General features: G+C 44.0%; 1 protein-coding gene across 1 annotated transcript in view; it reads right to left on the bottom strand.

The window, feature by feature from the left end:
* The window catches only part of CNTLN (centlein), a 383,712-nt gene that overhangs the window by 261,906 nt on the left and 99,093 nt on the right, over window positions 1-22,713 (bottom strand). The window contains 1 exon segment of the mRNA XM_025201267.1: window positions 21,271-21,428. Coding sequence (XP_025057052.1) covers window positions 21,271-21,428 — 158 coding nt within the window.

Below are 22,713 nucleotides of genomic sequence, written 5' to 3' on the forward strand. Positions count from 1 at the left end.
TGGCCGCAGCATGGCCATAGTTGAGTCCAGCCCAGCCAGAGAGAAGTGGTGGCAGCTCCCAGCAGGCCAAATTGGGGCTTGAGGGACCAGGGGGAGCGGGAAGAGGTGTGAAAGAAACAGCTGCCAATGGCAGCTCTCCAATAATGCCACCAGTACAGCAGCAACCCAAAATCACCAGTGCTCCCAAGCCAGAGGCACCTGGTCACGTCCCTATCCCACTGGTTAAGGGTGTGCCCCCTCCTACTACTACACTGCACGCCATCAGCCTCTGGACAATTTCTGTGAAGAATGAGGGGAACATTAGTAAGAGAGTTTGGAATGAAGTGCATCAGAAATACTGTACCATGAAAATAACGATCTGCCATGACATCTTGAGGATGACAGCTGGATCTGTCAGTAACTACTGATGAAAAGTATATACTCAATAGGTCTGAGGATTTAGAAATCTAAGACACTTTTGACATGTCCAACACTATTATCATCTAGATGCCAATAAATGTATCTAAGTAAAAACATTCAGGGTGGCATAGCTTTTTAGCAAGCCTGAAAATTCTGCTGGATTAAAATCATTACTAAATAACAATAAAAAAATCACTATCTATTATACAGAAGCTCAGTCTACATGTCAAAGTCCCATTGTGCGCATGATGTGCATATTTGGAAGAGAAGGTTCTTCACCTGAACAACCTAAAATCTTAAATGTGAGAAGCTTAATCTAAATTACCGCTATAATGATAGTATGTATAGCAATTTGACTAGCACCTAGACTATATTAAATGTATGAAACATCTCTATCCCTAGCTGTACTAACAAAAAAGGCTTGAAATAACACACGAATTTTTTATTTGGTATTTTGAGAAATTACAAGAAAAATAACTCGACTGAAAACAGAATATTTGATAACGTTACCAAAAAAATGTCACAAACAAGTTATTCAAAATAAATTAATCTGTGGCAACAAAATGTCCAGAATAAGGCAAAGATAATGATTACATCTAATAGCCAATGAACACAGAGCTCTACCAAAAATATGCCAAACAATTACTTGTTAGTATTTGAAATGAGTGTTAAATTCATTTAAACAAACCAGAAAAATGAAGCAGAAATAAATATATATGGAAAAGAAAATCACATCAGAAACAGAATTAAAAATGGCAAATTGATATATATATAATTTCACGAAGATTTTCCAAAATATATATAAATTATTAAGAGATAACACTTTAAACTAACCTGCAAAGCATATTTTTTCATTGACCTCAAACACCAGAAATCGCGCACACAAAAATTTAAAACTACACTAAAAGTTCTGTTATCTGGCATCCCCCAGGAATGAGGGATGCTGGATAACAAAATATGCCAGTTAATTGAGCAGCCCAAACAGGCATACTTGCCTGTTCAGGCTGCCACTTCTCCCACCATGTCCAGAGCATCGATGCCCCTCCCGCAGGCCCTGCGGGCCCCACGGGACAGGGAGACATGCCCCACGCAGCCTGTTATGCCCCTGGGCTGTGGGGCTCAGCAGCGCAGGCTGCTTTGCCCCAGGCCATGGGTGCTTGGAGAAACTGGCAGTGCCACGATGGGCACTTCTGGTTTCACTTTACCTTACAAGCCAGCATGCTGGTTAACAGAGCATGCCGGCTTGTAAGGTGCTGGTTACCAGATATTTTACTGTATATTGTAGACACTGGGGAATGTAGCAGTGGATGGCAACATGGGCAGCAGCAACCATGAGATGACAGAGTTAAAGATCCTGAAGAAAAGAAGGAAGGAGAGCAACAGAGTAAGAACCCCGGACTTAAGAAAAGCCAACTTTGACTCACTCGGGGAAACTGATGAGCATGATCCGTTTGGAGGCTGGTATGAGGGGGAAAGGAGTCCAGGACAGCTGGTTGTACTTTAAAGAAACCTTACTAAGGGCACAGGAATGAACCATACAAATGCGCAGGAAGACTAATGTCCCGGGGATAACGAGAAGCGGGACCGGGAAGTTCTGCCCACGGGGCTCAGCACTGAAAAAGACACCAAAATGGAAGAAAAAAGGCTTACCCTTTACATTTACTTACCCGCAGGAGGAGCAATGCTGGAACGCCGAAAGGAAAAGTCCATGCGGTTTACAAGCTGCGCCTTTATGCAATTAAGGCCGGTGGGTGATATCACGAGGACGCACCAGCCAACAAGGATAAAAGTGGCTGCCGGCAACAGGGAGGAGAAAGCAAATGAGGCAGCTCTCCGTGCCAGCAAAGGACGGAGCCAAAGCGATCAGGGATCACCCGGATGGCAAAGAGCAGCAGAGACTGCGAAGGATCTCCCCACCCAGGGTATTGAAATCGAGCCCCAAAAGGGGAGGAGCATTTTGGGAGACACACCCCTAAAACTGCCTGGGACGCACGGTGGTGGAGCTGTTGAACCACGGCACGATGGGTGCAGTGACACAGAGGGAGAGGTTGAAGCTGACCCCGAGGGAACGGGAGTCTCCCTGCACAATCGCTCCCAGGTACCAGGTTGGGGAGCTGGGTTGGAGGCAACAAAGATAAGGGGACCCTGAGGGATCAGCGTCAAAGGAGCACTGCCAAGCACGGGCAGGAGGGCTTAGAGAGCCAGCCAGTAGGACGCTGGACTGGAAGGTCCTTTGGGGCTTTCTTCTATATTTTTTTCTTTTCTTCATTTTGTTTTCTTTACCCCTGCCCGACAGGGGCAACCCCTGCCGCCGGCTCCAGGAGTAGAGCCGACCTGCTCAAGGGGGTTCCAGATCGAGGGCCTGAGGCGACTGACCATCCTTCCCCAAGGAGTAAGGGGGAAATCGCCAAGGGCAATCAGGAGCGACGATACCACAGAGCACGCGCGAGAAACATCCATACCGAAGGGGGCCATTCCAAGACCGGGCATCCCGCCAGAGGCTGGTGTAAGGTTGGGGTGTAGGGGAGGTGAGCAGCCGAACAGTGGCAAAAAAACAGGTTAGGGACTTTTAGAAAAGCTGAACGTGTACAAGTCCATGCAGCCAGACACGGTGCACCCAAGGGTGTTCAGGGAGATGCCTGATGTAACTGGAAAGCCACTGGCCATTATGTTTGAAAATGCATGACAATCAGGAGAGATCCCAGGTAATTAGAAAAAAGCAAATGTAGTGCCCATCTTTAAGAAAATGTAGTGCCCATCTGAGGAACTATATCATCAAGGAATCCATTTCTAAGCACCTGGAGGAGAAGGTGATCAGGAACAGTCAGCATGGACACACGAAGAGCAAGTCATGCCTGACCAACTTGCTTACCTTCTATGATGAGGTCTGTGAATGTTGAGAGAGCAGTGGGCATGATATAGCTTGACTTTAGCAAGGCTTCTGGTATAGTCTCCCACAACAAGCCACCTAAGGAAGTCCAGGTTGGATGAATGGACTGTAAGGTAGACAGAAAACTGGCTGGATCATTAGGGTCAAGGGGTAGTAATCAATGACTAGATGTCTAGTTGGCAGCCAGTATCAAGTGGAGAATCCCAAGGGCCAGTCCTCGGGACAGTTTTGTTCAATATCTTCATCAACAAATCTGGAAGACAGGATGGAGTGCACCCCCAGCAAATTTGCAGACGACACCAAGTTGGGTGAAGTAGTAGATAGACTGGAGAGTAAGGCTAGGATTCAGAGAGACCTCAATAAATTGGAGGATTGGGCCAAAAGAAATCTCATGAAGCATAGTAAGGACAGGTTCAAACTCCTGCACTTAGGACAAAATAATCCCATGCATTTGTACAGGCTGGGGACTGACTAGGTAAGCAGCAGCTCTGCAGAAAAGGATCTGGGAGTTACAGTGGACAATAAGCTGAATATGAGTCAACAGTGTACCGTTGTTGCCAAGAAAGCTAACAACATACTGGGCTGCATTAGTAGGAGTGTTGCCAGCAGATCAAAGGAAGTGATTATTTCCCTCTATTTGGCATTGGTGAGGCCACATCTGGAGTACTGTGTCCCCCCCCATTACAAAAGGATGTGGGCAAGTTGGAGAGAGTCCACCGTGCGCAGTGAAAATGGTTAGATGGCTTGGGAACATGACTTAAGAAGAGAGACTGAAGGAACTGTCTTATTTAGTCTAGAGAAGAGAAGACTGAGGGGGAATAGTAGTAACAAAGTTCAATCACGTGAAGGGTGGCTCCAAAGAGTGGTGACAGATGACAGAACAAGGAGCAATGGTCTCACATTGCAGCAAGGGAAGTTTAGATTGGATATTAGAAAAAAACTCTCACTAGATGAGTAGTAAAGCACTGGAACAGGTTAACTACAGAGCTTGTGGAATCTCCATCCTTGGAGGTTTTTAAGACCCAGCTAGATAAAACCTTGGCTGGGATGATCTAGTTGGGGATAGTCCAGGTTTGATTAGAGGGTTGGACAAGATGACCTCCTGAGGTCCCCTCCAACCCTCATTTTCTATGATTCTGATTCAGTGACTCCTTGGGCCAACACAAAAATAGCTTTCATGGGAAACAAGAGGACACAGATCACATTTTAAAGCCTGTTAAATAACCGGTTTATTTTAGGGATACTGATTTATTTCAGGTACACTAAGTGGGTTTCTAGAAAATAGGAATGTATCAGGTTTAGGGTGGGAAAGAGACCTAAAGCAGTCTGGCCTTCCTGAACTTAGCTAAAGCAAGGAAAATGGAGACTGCCTATCAGGGGTATGACCAAAACAAAGGAGACCAAGGCTTGACCATAGAAGGTCACAACCAAGGGCATCAGGAAAAGACATGGTAAGGTAAGCAAGAATCCCAGTTAAGAATTAGATGATCAGGAGCAGGCAGGCAAGGTCTGTAAGGGACCGGGATACATGCAGCCACCCTGGGTACGACCACAGATATTAGGAAAAAGGATCCTGACTGGAGTCACAAGCAAGGGGGTCTGGAAGAGGCAGCTGTACGTGTACAGGACATGGGCAATCACCAAACCAAACCATGAGCCTGGTGCCCGATGTCAGAGAACAAAGGTCTGGACTGGAGTTTAGACCACAAAGGATGGAGGAGTTAGCAAGGCAGTCTGGAGTACAAGGGAGTCAAGAAGCCACCAAGACAGCCTGGAACAAGGAGTCTGCAGACAGGAGCCAGGAACAAGGGTGAAGCTTGGAAGCTAAGAAGCAGCATCAGGATGTAGGGAACAGCAGACCATGAACAAAGAAGCAGGAACTAGGACACTAGGAACAAACAGGCAGGATCCAGGGACTGGAAACCTAGGAATCAAAGTAGGAACCAGAAAATTAAGAACAAGGATTGAGAAGTTCAAGGCTACACAGAGAAGCATCTGTCTTCCTGAATAGCCTCTTGAAAGAGGGATCTAAAAGAGATGCTGCTTAAAGGCAGGCAGGCAAACCCATGCAGACAACTGCAGTCAGCTGACGAGTATTTAGGCCACTAGAAGCCAAGCTCAGGGCAAGATGGAGGCAATTTAACCTGTTTGTTCCCCTGGCTCCTGACACTGCCAACACCATTGAAACATGTACAGATCAAATATAGTCAATAATTATCAAAATCAGATGTCTTATGTTTAAAATATTTGACACATTTAATATTAAATTTAACCAATCCTTAATTTTCACTTTATCTAAACTCAAAGGAGCTCTGTGACTGCCTTAATTTGGTTTTGATAGACTGTCTGGCACTAAATTTCTCTTCTGTCTTACAAAACTCTTCACTAGAGTCAAACTCTGCTCTCAGGAATAATAAAAAAATTCTGAATAATAGAGTGAAGTTTTAAGTTGCATAGCTTCTACTGTTCATAAATACTGCTGCTGAAGTTAAAGTCTTCTGTTGAGTGAAATTTCATAGAAAGCATTGTAGGAAGAGGTAGAGCAGTCAAGCAGCAGGATACTGCATCTGATCACAGGATACTTTTCAAAATCCAGAGGCTGTAACAGAGCCTAGCAGAGGGTATGAAAGCCTCACATCTCAAAGCCTAAAATTTTAACGTCAGATTTAGATTTATCTATAGATCTTGCGGTTAATGTCATAAAAGGAAATCTCTAAATAACAAAGCTAGAACAATGAGCCTGATAGCTGACAAAGTTGCTGGCAAGAACTTAGTTACACCATCTGCAATTTAATCAGCTGCTAGCCTCAGTTTTGTAAATATTTAAATGTAAAACATATGGGCAAGACACAGAAGTTACACATAACCCAGTTTAAGTGATTAGAAACTGGTTTAAACCTGTAAAACAACAGAAGCTCAGTGCACATAAACCAGTTTCAAAATGGATGAAACTGGTTTAAGATAAACCTGGTTGAATGTAGTGTCAGACTTAACTGATTTGGGTCAAACCAGTTTATGAAACTTCAGTCCCAGACCCCTTCCTGGTTCAGGCTAAATCAGTGTCCCCCAGCATCCCAGCATTTTGCAACCCTGGGCTGGGCTGTGCTATCTGCTTCAGAGAGAGCGCTGTCTGCTTTAGAGAGCAGGGCTGGCCCTGCCCCTCTGCTCCCTAGCTGGAGCAGCGAGAGCTGGCTGACAAGCGGGGTGAGGGGTGGACAGGACAACAAGCCTAGCTGGGGATGCAGCCCAATTTGCGGGGGGCCTAGGCCAGGAAAATACATGCTATGGGCATTCAGCATCACTATATTTAAAAAAGATCACAATATGAGTTGCCACCATTAAGGTCGGCACTCTTATTCATAGATGTTAGGGTCGGAAGGGACCTCAATAGATCATCGAGTCCGACGCCCTGCATAGGCAGGAAAGAGAGTGCTGGGTCTAGATGACCCCAGCTAGATGCTTATCTAACCTCCTCTTGAAGACCCCCAGGGTAGGGGAGAGCACCACCTCCCTTGGGAGCCCATTCCAGACCTTGGCCACTCTAACTGCGAAGAAGTTCTTCCTAATGTCCAGTCTAAATCTGCTCTCTGCTAGCTTATGGCCATTATTTCTTGTAACCCCCGGGGACGCCTTGGTGAATAAAACCTCACCAATTCCCTTCTGTGCCCCCGTGATGAACTTATAGGCAGCCACAAGGTCGCCTCTCAACCTTCTCTTGTGGAGGCTGAAAAGGTCCAGGTTCTCTAGTCTCTCCTCGTAGGGCTTGGCCTGCAAGCCCTTAACCATATCTGATGGCTTCGTCACACTGCTGACTCATGTTCATCTTGGAGTCTACTAGGACTCCAAGATCCCTTTCTGCTTCTGTGCCACCAAGCAGGTCATTTCCTAGGCAGTAGGTATGCTAGACATTTTTCCTCCCTAGGTGCAGCACTTTGCATTTCTCCTTGTTGAATTGCATTCTGTTGTTTTCTGCCCAGGTCTGCTTGCAGCTGTTCCCTGCCCTCCAGCGTGTCCACTTCTCCCCACAGTTGTGTGTCATCCGCAAACTTGGACAGAGTACACTTCACTCCTTCGTCCAAGTCGCTGATGAAGACATTGAAGAGTATCGGTCCAAGGACCGAGCCCTGCGGGACCCCACTGCCCACACCCTTCCAGGTCGAAACCGACCCATCCACTATGACTCTTTGGGTGCGACCCTCTAGCCAATTTGCCACCCACCGGACTGTGTAGTCGTCCAAGTCACAGCCTCTTAACTTGTTCACCAGTATGGGGTGGGATACCGTATCGAAGGCCTTCCTGAAGTCTAAGTATACGACATCCACCCCTACTCCTGCGTCCAGGCGTTTTGTAACCTGGTCATAAAAAGAGACTAGATTAGTCAGGCACAATCTGCCTGCTACGAACCCATGCTGGTTTCCCCTCAGCATAATTTGTCCTGCCGGACTCTCGCAAATGTGGGCCTTGATAATTTTTTCAAAGACTTTGCCTAGGATGGAGGCGAGACTGACATTTTTTTCCTATTTTTATAGGATATTTTTCCTATTTTCTTCTCCCAGTCACTTACTTTCTAATTTTTATCTGTATTCTCTCTTTCTTTTGCTCCTCATATCTTCAGATCATCTTGTTTCTCACCTCTCTGTCATTTCTTCTCTTCAATCTTCTTCAGTCTTGTTTTCTGCTTTTGGTGTCAACCAGATCTGAAGCAGCTGTTAAGCCAAGCAGTTAATAGTCTCATACACGGGAGGAAATCAGAGAGAAGCTGACCAGGATTGTAAATCAAAATCCAGGTATTTCTGTCTACTCCACAAGGAACTATCTTCTTTAACTGACCCTTGGACCAGGTCATTTTCTGAGAAATTAATAAAAATCCTTATCTCCAAATACAAATTCAGTTTCTCACTCCAAGCGAAAGAATCTGCCTTTCTATTCCAGATTTGTCTCCTGCCCAAACTAAATATTCAGCCTCTCTTTCTGACATCTCTTTCTATCCAGCTGTCAGTTCAAGCTCAGCCTGGCAAAAGCAGATCTTTGCTCCCTACTTCTTCCTGCCTCAATCACTGTGGACAACTTTGCCATCCTGCTTCTCACTCAGGCACATAACCTAAGAATCATCTTTGAATCTTTAAGTATTTCACATCTAGTCATGTCAAAGTCTTGCAGATTCTTTCCAAGCAACATCTCTAAGATACAGCTTTTACTATCCAGCAGCGCCAGAGCTAAAAGGTAGCTGGTCCATCATCTTATCATCTCATGTTTCATCATCTCATATCTTGATCACTGCAACATCTTCTCTGGCCTTGACAAATGCAATCTTTCTTGTTCATATTGATTCAAATTGCTGCTGTAAAGATGATTTTCCTAGCTAGTGACTGAACCAAGTCACTCTCCTCTTTATATGGCCCCTTCTTTACTAAATCAAATGTAAGCTGCTTGTTTTTTTTAAGTTTTAGGCCTTTCAAAGCCTATCACCATCACAACTATCATCTCTTATTCAGTTTCAAGACTTTGACTCCCATCTCTGACTTGCCCCTGATACCAGTTTCTATTGTCCCTACAGTAAGTTTTCAAAAACCAGCAGTTTTGGTCCATCCTGCCCCTCATGCTTGGATAGAGCTTTTCATAAGCCAGTAGTCACCAACTAGTAGATCACGACTGACTGGTCGATTGTGGAGCCTCTGACAGTCTCTCAGTCTCATTTTTTTCAAGCTAAAGTTAGGCATATCCCATTTCTTCCAGCAGACATTGGGTGATTTGGCTACAACGTTCCATCAGGTGTTTGATTTACAAAGTAGTGGAATTGATATGGAGATAATTACCATGCAAAGTGACATTGAATTGAAAGCCAGATCAAGGGACAGAGATTTTGTGGGACTTGTAAACCGAGAAAAGTACCCTCTTCTATTGTCCTGTGCTTTAAAAGTGAAAGCTTACTTTGGTTCCACCTATCTGTGTAAGACAGCATTCTCACAAATGAAGATGATCAAGTCCAAGTATCACACCCACCTCACAAATGCCCATCTGCAGGGCTGCATCCAACTAGCTGATTCAAACTACAACCCAAACTTCAAGACACTGGCAGATAATGTGCAGTCATAAGTGTCACACTAAGACTTGGTAAGTAGGGAAAATGTATAATTATGTATATTAAGCACTTGATCTCAGCTTTCTATAACATAAATGAAAACTGTTATTTCTACATTTTTTGACGTAGATCCTAGATTGCACTTAAATTCAAAACGTGATCTTGTGCTTCAAAAGGTTGGAGACCACTGCCATAAGCCACTTGACAAAGTATTTCATTATTCTCTTTCAAATCCTACAAATTCTTAAATGCTTCTCTAAACAGAAATCATAGAATCATAGACAAGTAGGGCTGGAAGGAACCGCCAGAGGTCATCTAGCCCAACCCCCTGCCTGGGCACGATCATCCCTATCCAAACCATACTATACAAATCCATAATCTAAACAATTTGTAAAACTACTATCAAATGGATTTCAGCAGATGCTTAAGTACTTTTCTGAACTCCGGTCCTAACACATTACTAAAGTCCAAGGGGATAGGATAAATCTGAAGTTATACAAATAATGATAGGAGGTATGAGCAAATAATAAAGGGAGGTGTGGGAGTATGTCACAGAGGGATTGAGTTCTTCAATAGGGAGTAGGACAAATCCATCTCTACTTGCTTAACTGCCTCCTATTAGAGGTGAAAAAAGAACACCTGGGTTATGTAAAAGATCAGGCATCAGTCCTGAAGGAAGAGCCAGCTGGGATCTGGATTCACTGAAGACTGTGTGCATTGCCACAATAAGTTCAGAGAGTAGTAGAGAGCTGGTAAAAGTTTGAGGCCAGAAGACATATGGACGGAAGTCTGCACATGAAACCTGGAGCCAAGAGAAAAAGGGAGGTCAAAGAGGATTATTCTGTGGACTAAAGTTCTGGACAAGGAGTCAAAAAGATCTCTTCAGCTGGTAGCAACCCAGGGCAGGCTGGTTTAAACCACCTCCGAGCCAAGGCCTACTAAAAATACCCTACCACTTGTTCTGATCCTGTGCATGCTCAAGCCCAGAAATGAGGCCCTCTAGCTGCCTTAGAGTAGGCACTGAGCACAAGCCCAAGGCTCTCTTCTCAGGTGTGCTTACTGGTATATACTCCTTGCTCTAAGGTGACCATGTTGTCCCATTCACAATATTGGGCAGGCACAGAGTGAACAGCTGGTCCATGCTCAGGGCTCAGATGAGACCCAAGGGCCTTAAATTCAGTGTGGATGGAGGTTGGTTTTGTACTGCTATTTCAACACCAAGCATCAGTAGGCAGCTAAACCTGGAATCCTCAATTCTGAGTGAAGAGGAATGCTGAAGAGACCAACTATTACATTACAGAGCAATTATGCCTGATGGCTTCATTTTAGAAGAGGCTCAGTTTTCCACATGAGCATTATTGGCCTGAAAGAATAGTGATGAAGTTTTTGTGCATCTTAAAGGAAAGGTGGGACTCTGGAGGCATCATCTCCAGCAATGGAGAGGTTCTCCCAAAAGACCTACCAACACAGTATTCGCTGAACACTAAAACAACTACTCATTTTTAGAATGGCGGCAATAAGTGGGTCTGAAAGAAGGCCTGGATGGAGAGCTCACCTAACAGAAGAGATATCAAAGGAAATAGTGCAAAATCATAAGGTATGTCTAGGTTACATGCTAACATGTAGTGAAACAGATCAGGTATGTCTACACAGCAAGATAGCTCATATACAAGAAGCAGTCTAGATGCAATAGAAGCAGAGTAAGCCCCAGTATGGCACTAGCATGGTGATTATGCAGACTATTTCTGGCATCTAAGATAGCAATATCTGTGCTACATTCACTTCAGTATATAGTGTAGAAATATCTGTTAACCACAAAGCAGGAAAAGTTGATAAGTGAAGCAGGCCAACAGACAAGACAAGTCTGACTTAAATGGCTGCCACCACTGGGCAACAGCCATTTCAAGTATTTAATATTCATAGTAGCATTGTTTAGGGAGGGGACTCAGTTATTTGAATACAAATGTTGGAAAATTGTTGTTCACATCTGAACTGAATAAGAATGAAAGATTTATCCCATCCATATGGAAAAACCTGTTGTCCTGCACATACCAATTGTTCTAAGCGAAAGTGTAGCTTCCCAGAGATTTAAATAAAATAAGTAGTTGTCAATCAAAAAGCTATATGGCTCTGTTACCAGTGTAGTTAACGCTCATCATGTCTATTATCTTTGATGACATTTTCTCATCTCTTGTTTTGTTTGACCATCCCAATAATGACCCAATAATGGTCAGCATGCTGGAATTTTGCCAGAACTGCATCTACTCCAGATACTAAACAGGGTGTAAAACGGCCATGCAGGATAACTGGTGAAATTGCTAGATTCTACCACACAAAGTGGCTGTGGCAGAACACATTTGGTGCCTGCTACTTTAAGGTTTGCAGGCAGCAGGGAAGCCTGAAGGTGTTGGCTAGCCCTGATGAGGCAGTCCCATGACTGCAAGAGAGCCCTGGGATAGAAGGAGAGGGCTAAGTAGCCTCCATTTTAGATCCAGGCTCTCAGGACTGAGTCAGCAGTCTGCTGCTGCAGCCAAAGGAACAACATCTGGCTGAGCTGCTGCTTGGAAGATCCTTGGAGGTAAGAGCAGGAGTTATGGGGATGGCAGGAGGCTCTTGGTCCTGGGTATGACTGAAAAGTACACCCTGCTGGGGAAGGATGGCCTGGTAGGACTGCCCATAGCACAGCAGTTCCCCAGAAGTGCCAGGCCAGTTGCCTCCCCAGTGAAAAGCAGGTAGGGGTGCCTTATAACCCCAGCCTCCACATCCTGGTGGGTCACCCATACCTAGGGACAGGCATGGGGGCCAGGCACATCCACAGACACCTGAGCCCCATGGGGTATAAGACCCCAGGGGCCCCAGTGAAAGGGGCAGATTGATAAAACAGCCCCAGTGAGGGGGGCAGAACTTTGTAGCGGCCTGCATAGAGTAGAGTGCGCCGCTGCGGCCTGAAGGCTTGTGCGTAAACAGGTGTAAAGTAGGGTTGTGAGGGCAATCTGAAGGGCTGCACCGAGGGGGTGTTGAGTAGGGCTGCAGTGGTGGCCTGAAGGGCAGCACACAGGCTAACCTCCACAAATATGCAAATGTATGAAGTTGCCCAGCCAGGGGTTAGGGGCAGAATCAGCTCTACGCGAGGCAAGGCCATACCACGTAGAGTAGGGAAGCTCGACCCGAAGGGCTGCATGGGGACTAGCCAGCATGCAAGTAGTCAAGCCCGATGGCCCAAGAGGGGCTGCTCAGGGGAGCAGGGCAGGCAGACAGTGTCCCAGTGATAGGTGGTATGAAAGAAGCCATGAGAGTGGGCAGAGTGAAAGAGGCCTCAGTAGGAGTGGGGTGGTATGCATGGGGCCAAGTGAGGGCAGAGTGCAACTGACTCAGCATAGGACTGAGTTTGGCCCAGCTTTAAGCCGGAGGTGTAGTAATAATCTGGATGTCATCTGCGAGGCACAGGACACAGTATAGGGATGGCAAGGAGCCATGTAAAGCACCCGCTGGCATCGGGGCATTAAAATGGACAGCCTCCCTCATTTAAAAACAGTTCATTAAACCAGCAAGTCATGCCAGGAGAGACTGGGAGGACTGGCCCAGAGACAGGTGGGTGGGCTGAGGTTGAGACCCAGCCCTGAGTTGGCCTCCTGTCACAGTGGTAAAGCCCCAAGACTGTAAAAGACACTGTGACTTCCATCTTCTGAAAGCATGAACATAAGAACTGCCATTTACTGGGTCAGACCATAGAAACATTTTACCCAGTATCCTATGTCACAGTGGCAGAGAGTGGATGATTAACAGGGTATGACCAGGATTTTTTTCTACTGTCAGATTTAATACCGAGTAGCCTAAATACCTAATTTTGATCTTGAGAGTCAGCACAAGTTTACAGGAAAACCTCTGATCATGGTTAAATTTCAATACTGAAAAGTTAAGAAAGAAGTTTGATGATGATAAATTGGGATTACTGCTCTTGAGGAAGTAACTTGCTTTCAGAGTCTTCTTCTCTGGAACTTAAAAATCATAGTGCTATTTTGGATTCTGAAAAGATCCAGAAATCTTAGAATAGATTCATAGATGTTAGGGTCGGAAGGGACCTCAATAGATCATCGAGTCCGACCCCCTGCATAGGCAGGAAAGAGTGCTGGGTCTAGATGACCCGAGGTAGATGGTTATCTAACCTCCTCTTGAAGACCCCCAGGGTAGGGGAGAGGACCACCTCCCTTGGGAGCCCGTTCCAGACCCTGGCCACTCTAACTGTGAAGAAGTTCTTCCTAATGTCCAATCTAAATCTGCTCTCTGCTAGCTTGTGGCCATTATTTCTTGTAAACCCCGGGGGCGCCTTGGTGAATAAATACTCACCAATTCCCTTCTGTGCCCCCGTGATGAACTTATAGGCAGCCACAAGGTCGCCTCTCAACCTTCTCTTGCGGACGCTGAAAAGGTCCAGTTTCTCTAGTCTCCCCTCATAGGGCTTGGTCTGCAGGCCCTAAACCATACGAGTGGCCCTTCTCTGGACCCTCTCCAGGTTATCCGCATCCCTCTTGAATTGTGGCGCCCAGAATTGCACGCAGTACTCCAACTGCGGTCTGACCAGCGCCCGATAGAGGGGAAGTATTACCTCTTTGGACCTATTCGTCATGCATCTGCTGATGCACGATCAAGTGCCATTGGCTTTTCTGATAGCTTCGTCACACTGCCGACTCATGTTCATCTTAGAGTCCACTAGGACTCCAAGATCCCTTTCCACTTCCGTGCCGCCCAGCAGGTCATTCCCTAGGCTGTAGGTGTGCCGGACATTTTTCCTCCCTAGGCGCAGCACTTTGCATTTCTCCTTGTTGAACTGCATTCTGTTGTTTTCTACCCACTTGTCTAACCTGTCCAGGTCTGCTTGCAGTTGTTCCCTGCCCTCCGGCGTGTCCACGGAGGGCAGGGAACAGCTGCCCTCCGTGGCAGCTAGCCACGTGTGCTATTTATATCCATAGAATGGATATAAATAGCACACAAGATGCATTTCAGAACCATATCTGCACACTAAGATTGGGCAAGATAGTTTCTACTCTGCAGAGAGATCAAAAAAGGAACCATTTAAAATGGGCAGCAAGGAAAATAACAGTTTCTTTACAATGAACTGAACAGCAAGAATCATTAAGGGATTATCTGTCCACTGATCATAATGGATTTAATACTCAGCCCAAAACAAAATTGGATTTAGAGCAGAAGTTTACTATAAAGCCGATACTGATACTAGGTAGGTTTTTAAAACAAACTATTTAGTGTTGCTCTAGCTCTTCTCTCATTGGAGACAGTAAACCACAGCTGCCGACTGCTTTTCAAAAATCTTAGTCATTGTTAATATGCTGTATGAGAGTGCAACTTATTTCCAAAATAGTTATCTCAGTGACTGAAGACTATTGTTTAACTAAAAATATCCTCAGTATTAAAATGCAGAATTGTCAGGGCAAAGAAAGAATTTTTGATCTGAAAGTAAAAGGAACATAAAAGTATACACTTAGGCCTTTAGCAATCTTCTTTTCCAATGGATCTGAAGAACTATTGCAAGAACAGGTGCAGACAGAAGATGAGCCTCTTATATGCCCTTCAACTCAAAGAGAATCTGCATCTCTCTCTCTCATGTGCAAAATAAGATACTAAATTAAGGAAGCTAGATCTCTTGATATTTTCCTTACAAAGTAAAATGTTTGGGATTAACTGTAATTAGAGCTGACATATTCTAGTGTCTAAGAAGAAAAGATTTGTAACTGAAGAAAGAAGTTCATAATTGTCATCTCTAAAAATCCTGAAATAAATTCAGGAGAACAGGAACATATGGAGGGGGTGTAATTTGTTTGTTTTCCTTACCTTGTCTATTGAGAATGTTGCTATTTTTTACTAAGAGCGTATCAATAATAACAACAACAAAACTGAACACTGACAAGATTGTTTCATTAGATTAAGCACTAATCTAAGACAACTAGAAAATATTTACTTAAAAAATCATTGTAGCCTCATATAGAAAACAGAAAAGATTTTAAAAGGATATTATTTCATCAGAACTAATGGTGTTTAGTTATATACATAACATTACTGGAAGACTCTTATATTTAATGTGCTACTATAAACATTAAATGCTTAAACAGGCATAGTTTATGCTGAGTAGTTTATTCTATGCTGTTCTATAGCTGCTGTTTTACAGGTTTAAAACTAATAAGAGAAATTACTTTTTTAAGCAACATGTAGTTGTCACAACCCAAGGGTGTGATTTTTGTTTGTGTGCGCTTCGGCACTGCTAAATTGTTCCCGCTGAATTGCAGCTTCTTTGCACGGTGGAGTTTTCTGCTGCAGAAGAGAACCCCGGTGCAAAAGAATTCCCGCCACCAGTAGCTTTCTTTGCAGGGTGCATTTCTTTGTTGCAGCACGGAAACGCATGTTGCAAGGAGTTCCCGCCATTCGTATTCAAATTTGTGCCCCACCATTGGCCAGTTCTAAATTATTCCTACGTGGCGGCTAGTGATTGGCTTGCTAGCCATATAAAAAGCTTGAGTGGTTTCCGCCCAAGTTGGAGGACTCCACGAACACCAGGAGGAGGAGACTTCACGCTGTGTGAAGATCTCTAAGCGCTGCGGAGCCTACTGAACCCAGCGCATTTAAAGCAGGCAACAGGGGTCTGATCAGCCTCTAGCCTCTCCCCGTCACCGAGCGCAATCCTCGACGTATCCCTCTTCCCTGTGCACAAAAAGATCCACGGAGCCTAGCAAACTTCGTGTGAGTCTATTCAGAGCTCTTTGGTTCGAGTACTTTCTTCGGTTGGCGCGACAGGCTCACGGTTTAGAGCCTCCAACCGGACGGACTAGAAGAGTGTTCACGGGAAGGAACTCTAGTCCACCTCTCATCTTTTCTATCTGTAACCACAACTCAAGCAAGTTTTCCAGCCTACACTGCGACCATCTTCGGTGTAAGTAAATAATCTTTAAATCAACCATTACGCGTCCGTGCCTAATTCTAGCGTGTCGCCCGTTCTCTCCGACCCCACGTGCCCGGGCTGCTGGCCACAGCCCGCACAGAGCACAAAAAGGGCCCAGATTACTGTGCGGGCCAGGAGCAGTTAGCAGTTAACTGGTAAAACTCATTATCATAGAAGGTTGTAGAGGCAGATAGTATAGTCAGGTTCAAAAACGGAACTAAACAGGTTCATGAATGACAGACCTTCACTAATAGCAATTAAACAGAACAGTAAGGTATGCATCTAAAAACCAATGATCAGAGCCATAATCACCCAATTTGGTGCCCAGTGCAAGTTAACTGCAGAGCACCTATGCACTATATCAGTGGTTTTCACAACCAGCGTTCCACGGACATTGGGGCTAAGGACAAACATTCAAAAAGCTTGAACCTCAACTGATTTAATCTTTGCAGGTTCATCTAACCTGGCTAGGCTGAACTGGTTTGTAACTGTACAGGCATTCCCTCTGGACTAAAGAAATGCAAGCACATGCCTGCAGTGGCTCAGGCTAGAAGCTGGCGGACGCTAAAGCAGCCCTCCCTTCCCTTCCATAGTGCTGAGCCAAGGGGGGCATGACCAGGCCCTGGCAGGATGCTCTGATTAGGGAGGGGTCCCCGCCTTCACTGATAACAGAGCATTTATCAGCTATGTTATCAGCATTTATCACCCCATCAGAAAACACAAGTCTCTCTCATTAGTTCAATCTCCTCTTAAACAACATTTTCCAAGGAAGGAATGGAGGGATATTACCAGCTGCCTGTTGATTAGCTCCAAAAAGCCCTAAGGGGACACTGTGCTGTCAGCCTTACACAGACACCTCTCAGCATTAGCTAGCATACCACATGCTGACTATGGTCCATACTGTGGGAGGGAGGAAGGGGAGAATCCCTGCTTAAGCAGTGAACAGCAAGGGGGTATGGGACAGGGAAAGCAAGGCAGATGCTGCTGTGCCTGCCATCTCTGCTGGAACTCCAGCCAGGGAGCAGCGGAGAAGGGCCAGCCCAGCTCTCTGGAGCAAACAGCCCCACCCAGAGCTGCAAAGCATCTGGGATGCTGTGGGGCTCTGGTTTAAGTTAAACCCAGAAGGGGTCTGGGACAGACACTGAATAAACCAGTTTCACCCAAATCAGTTAAGTCTGATACTACATTCAACTAGGTTTATCTCAAACCAGTTTCAGCCATTTTCAGATTGGCTTATGTACACTGAATGTCTGTTCTGTTACAGGTTTAAACCAGTTTCTGATCACTTAAACTGGGTTATGTGTAATATCTGTCCCTAGCCTGGAAGTCCATAGAATACATCTAAAGGGTCCACAAAAGATGACTATGATCAATCAAAAGTATGTGAATACCCACACCTACAATTCAAAGGGATCCACAACTCCATTCAAATGTTCCAAAGCGGTCTGCAGATGAAAAAAGGTTGCAAAAACAGTAACGAGATAGCACAGTGGATTTGATTTGGAACTTCTGTATGAGGGCATGTGGCACCAGTGCACCACTGGTAGGACCCTTGCTACAGTACAACTAATGGTGGTGGATGCCAGAGAGCATATGACAAAGGATAGATAATTCTAAACACACCATGTTCTCGCTCCAAAGCCTCCACTCCTGCCACTCCGAGATAAGATATGGGTTAGACAGACCATTTGTCTCATCCAGTATGTCCTTTTTTATGTTCTTATGTACTCCAATTATAAAGAACATCTTCTCATTTTAGAGCATGGTATGGGTGATGATGGAAACAAACTCCCATGAAGGCAAAAGAAGGCCCATGGGTCCATCAGCTTCCGGGATGGAGACAGGGCTTGATTAATGCCTGATAAGCAGGGATCCTGCTTTTCTCTGATTAAAAAAACCCCACAAATTTTCTGCTAAAAATAAATAAATAAATAAATAAATCACAAATTGTCTAATAAGAAACCCCAAATCTGTGATTCAAATTAAAGGGCCCCCACAGTCCTGCTCATGCCTCTCACTCCCCACCCACATTCCCCACAGCCTTGCTGGTGCCTCTTGCCCCCCACCCAGAGCCAAAAGACTCAGGGTTTACCATATAATACCAGATGGGCCCTAGCAGAGTCAACAGCATTTCAAGCCATGGTGACCCCACAGCTCAGCATAGCTTAGTATATGTGTTTATTCCAGATACCTCCCCACCCCACACAAAGGATCCATATGCTAATTAACCCCTCACTCATAACTGGAACTGCGTGTTCTTGGCATAAGGTCTGGGATCCTCCAACACTTTATTTGCAGATGAAGTGCAGGGCAATCTGGTCTGGCTCAACCTCATGGAGGGCAGGGCCACACGAATCATATGCAAGAGTATGAAACAGGGGGGCAACAGAGGGATTCTGCGTGAACTGTTTGGGACCCGTTTGGTGATGTTTGCTAGACATTTAAGGCTGATGAAGAAACAGAAGTAATTGGAAATGGGAAAGGAAGGCACAGCTCAGCTTTGGGAATAAAGAAGTCAAAATGTATTCAGTGTTGTGGCTCAACATGATTTGAAAGAGTTAGCTGTGACGGGAACTGAGCACAATGAGCACTAACATATATCTTATTCAGATGGGCTGCACTAACCTATCCTTGTGGTAGGTTCCCATCACTAAGTTTGCCCAATATTGGCCATGTGTTTTATAGTCATACTCAGTGTCAGCTTCATTTAATCAACTATGGTTTCCATTACTGAGCACATGTTGCTTTTGGCAGCAATGTAATGATAGATAGGCAGCAGTTTAATGATTTAATGAGGTTTCCTTGCATGCAAATAAGATAAGGGCTCTTTTCCCCCCGTGCTGATTTGAGGGAAAATCCTCATCTTGTTTTCCAGTACATACAGTAACATTAAAGCAATGATAAAAATCTAAAACTTGTAAATGTGCCACAGTAGATACACCAGGAACAGGTATAGTTTCTTTTTAAGAGTGGTCAGAGAAAAAGAATATTAACATGAATTGATTTATATAGACATGCCTCTTGAGGTATGCAAAATCTTGCCTAACAGGTTCTTTTTTAAGTTAAAAAAATTAGATAACTCCCTGATAACACAGAGAAAAATATTAAATTTTAAAATGTAGACAAAAATCTCAAATAACCAAGGTGAAAATTGCCCTCTTATACCATGAAAGAAGTAAAATCCCTTGAACAACTTTTATATACAACATTGAAAGTGTCCCCAAAATATAAAAAATCCAAATATCTATTCATAACACTAGCATTAAGGCAATGGTGTCAAACATACAAGCCATAGGATGGATCTGGCCCACAGAGCCACTTCATCAGGCCTGTTACTGGTGGGGCAGGGAATTTAGGGACATAGGCAGAGGCGGGACTGGCCTGGCTCTGTGCCAGAATCTAAACTTAATGTACAATTTCTCTGAACACATTTCCCCCTTAAAATAGCAACGTCTACTTTCAGCGTTAACTCAAACTGATTCACCATTTCAAAGAGGTTGGGTTTTTTTTTTAATTAAAATAAAATAATAAGAATGTCTCTGTGAAACCTTGACACCCCAACAACAGCTGGGGTCAAGCAAATTTTTTAAAATAAGAAAATGTCTGGGACTAGCACACCCCGACTTGTAGCAGAGCTTACAAAATGAACATTAGAAGATTTAAAGGAGTTTGCAGGCTGTGATAGCTTTGGCTACCAGGTTTGAAAGTGTCCCATATTCCACTGTCCTTCCCGCCCCATCCACATGCAGAGACATACAGTTCTGAAATGAGAATCCATTTTTTAATACTATAAAAACTGTCAGCCCTCTGATGAATTTTACAAATATCATCAGCTGTCTTCCCATAAAATATCCTATTAAAAACTGTATTTATTCTCATTAACTACTGGGATTTCAAATGTTATAACTTTTAACTATAAAAATAATTAGAGACATTTTTTCCGAGCAAATTCAGAACTAACACTAGGAAGACAAATTAAGTCAGAGAAATTGCAAAAATCCCATTTCTAGTCTTTTCTTAAAGACAACAGACTTACAGTAAAATTAATAGCTGAAACCTAAAAAGATTATTCAAGCTATAGTGGCTTCTACTGCATTGTTCTGTTTGTTTCCACTAAAATTCCAACTGCTATCCTAAACTGTAAGCACTTTGGGGCAGGAAATGTTATTTGTTTAAACAAAGCCCGTCTACTGTATAACACTATGTACACATATATACATAGGAGGAGATAAATATATATATAAATAGGAGGAGAAGAACAGACAGTTGCCTGTATATAAATAGGAGGAGAAGAACAGACAGTTGCCTGTCAATCTACTTAAATCTACTGGATGTCTTTTGCCATTACTGTCATTCTGATGATTTCAATAGCCTAGTCAATTCATATAATTCATTCTATCCTTCATTTCTTCTCCACATCTCAAATATGCAGCACTAATCCTCCAGATTCAGCATAGGAAAAAAAGATGTGTGAGACCTCAGATAAAGCTTAAATCACAACATTTTAAACCTTTAGCATAGGCCTGTACAGACTTCTGCTGACCTGTCAGACTCTACTCTAATTAAAAAGTTAAAGTTAGGTTTGAAACTTTTGTAGGTTTAGGGCATTTAGCCTCTCAAATTAATTGCTTACGTTACTAATCATATTGATATTTTGTGACTTTCAGTGGAGATTGACAACTCTCTGACCCAATGCTAATTATAGAAGTGTAATTTTTAATAATGTCCATCCCTCCTTAAAAAATTGAACATCATAAAAGCCAAAAGGAATTTAAATACTCTGCATAAATAGTAGTATAAGCTAAACAGCCAAAAGTTTCCAGATAATGTGTGCATGTTCAAAATAAAATGACATTAGAAGACTTTTGCAAAAGTAGCTCTAATAATAAGACATTTCTCCTTAAATCATAAAAATAATTTTATTTACAAAACCCAGTGATTAGATTGTACCTAAAGGAAATGCAGACTACTTGCCTAACTCTGGTCATATCACAATCCCTCTGGGTCAATTCATTCTGTTTAATAGCCAGCTGGGATGACAAGCCACTGCAATTAAAGTGCAGGTTTTCCATTTGTTTTCTTGCCTCTGTTAAATCAGTTTCCAAATTCTGTAAAGAATGCATTCAAAATGTGTTAAAGCATAGGAACCAGTAATGTTTTTTTTAACACTTCTGCTTGTAGCATACATGCACGCACACACAGAAATTACCAGAAAAAACCTATGTTAAGAGACAGGTAAAGTCACGAGCATGTAACGATAATTTAGAAGGAAAATGTTTCAGGGATATTTTAACTATTCTAACACCAAACATTATAAAACAAGGAAACTCAGAATTACTCGTAAAGTTAGAAGATACATGGACTTGGAAGTTGCGGACATGCAAAACAGACAGCTCAGATGTCCTGCAGAGACATCATAAAACAACCCTAAGAAAAATATTAATGTATTTTAATATTTGTGCTCCCAGGAAGGAATAAGTCTAACTCAATTTTTAATAACTTGATAACGATACAATAAAGAAGAATTAAGAAAAACTCCTGAAGAATATTTTTTTCAAATTACCTTCTTTCAACTCACCATTTCCCATGTTCTCATAGGACCTAAAGCTAAAGACTGTTCTTAAAAATGGCCACTAGTTCCCATTTTTCCCACTGGGCCCCAAGTCAAGCTACTATCAGAAAAATGATATCTCTACACTGTCCAGAAGGAAATGGGAGCACTAAGAAGCAGGTGATCCGGGACTGCTAAAGCCACCTTTGGCTGCAATCTGTACGACATCAACAAATTCATAGGAAAGGAGATGGTAGTTATTTGAGAAAGTCACTTCAACTGACAGCAGTCTTACTGAAAGCAACATGAGAGGGCAGCCATTTTAAAAATCAGTAATTCTTGACAAGTTCCTGTGGAAAACATTCTCTTTCAGTGTTTGCTTCATCATATATACTATACTAGCAAATTACCCGTCAAAAATGACTGGGGGGGTCGGGGGAGATGGAGCCCCATGTCTGCCCCCTTCTTCTTCTCCCTTTCCCCCTCTGCCATTTGAGGTTGGGCACTACTCCCTCTCCCCTACCATGTTAGGCCCAGGCCTGCTCCTTACTCCACCCCCACTGCGTTAGACCCAGGTCCGCTCCTTCCTCTCCACCCCTGCCGGGTCAGGCCCAATCTGCTCCTCCCCTCCCCCGCCATGTCAGGCCTACTTCCCCCACCCTGCCACATTGAGCCTGGGGCCCAGGGCCACCCCCCGCTACTGCCGCTCGGGGTCCAGACCAACTGTACCCATCACTGCCTCCCTGGAACATGGGGGTGGGGACAAAGCCAGTTGCTGCTGCCTCCAAGGAGCAGGGCCAGGGGGAGAGGAGCGAGGCCAGCTCCCCACTCTGTCCCCGCCG

The sequence above is a fragment of the Alligator sinensis genome, unplaced genomic scaffold, assembly GCF_000455745.1.
Source record: "Alligator sinensis unplaced genomic scaffold, ASM45574v1 scaffold917_1, whole genome shotgun sequence".
NCBI lineage: Eukaryota > Metazoa > Chordata > Crocodylia > Alligatoridae > Alligator > Alligator sinensis.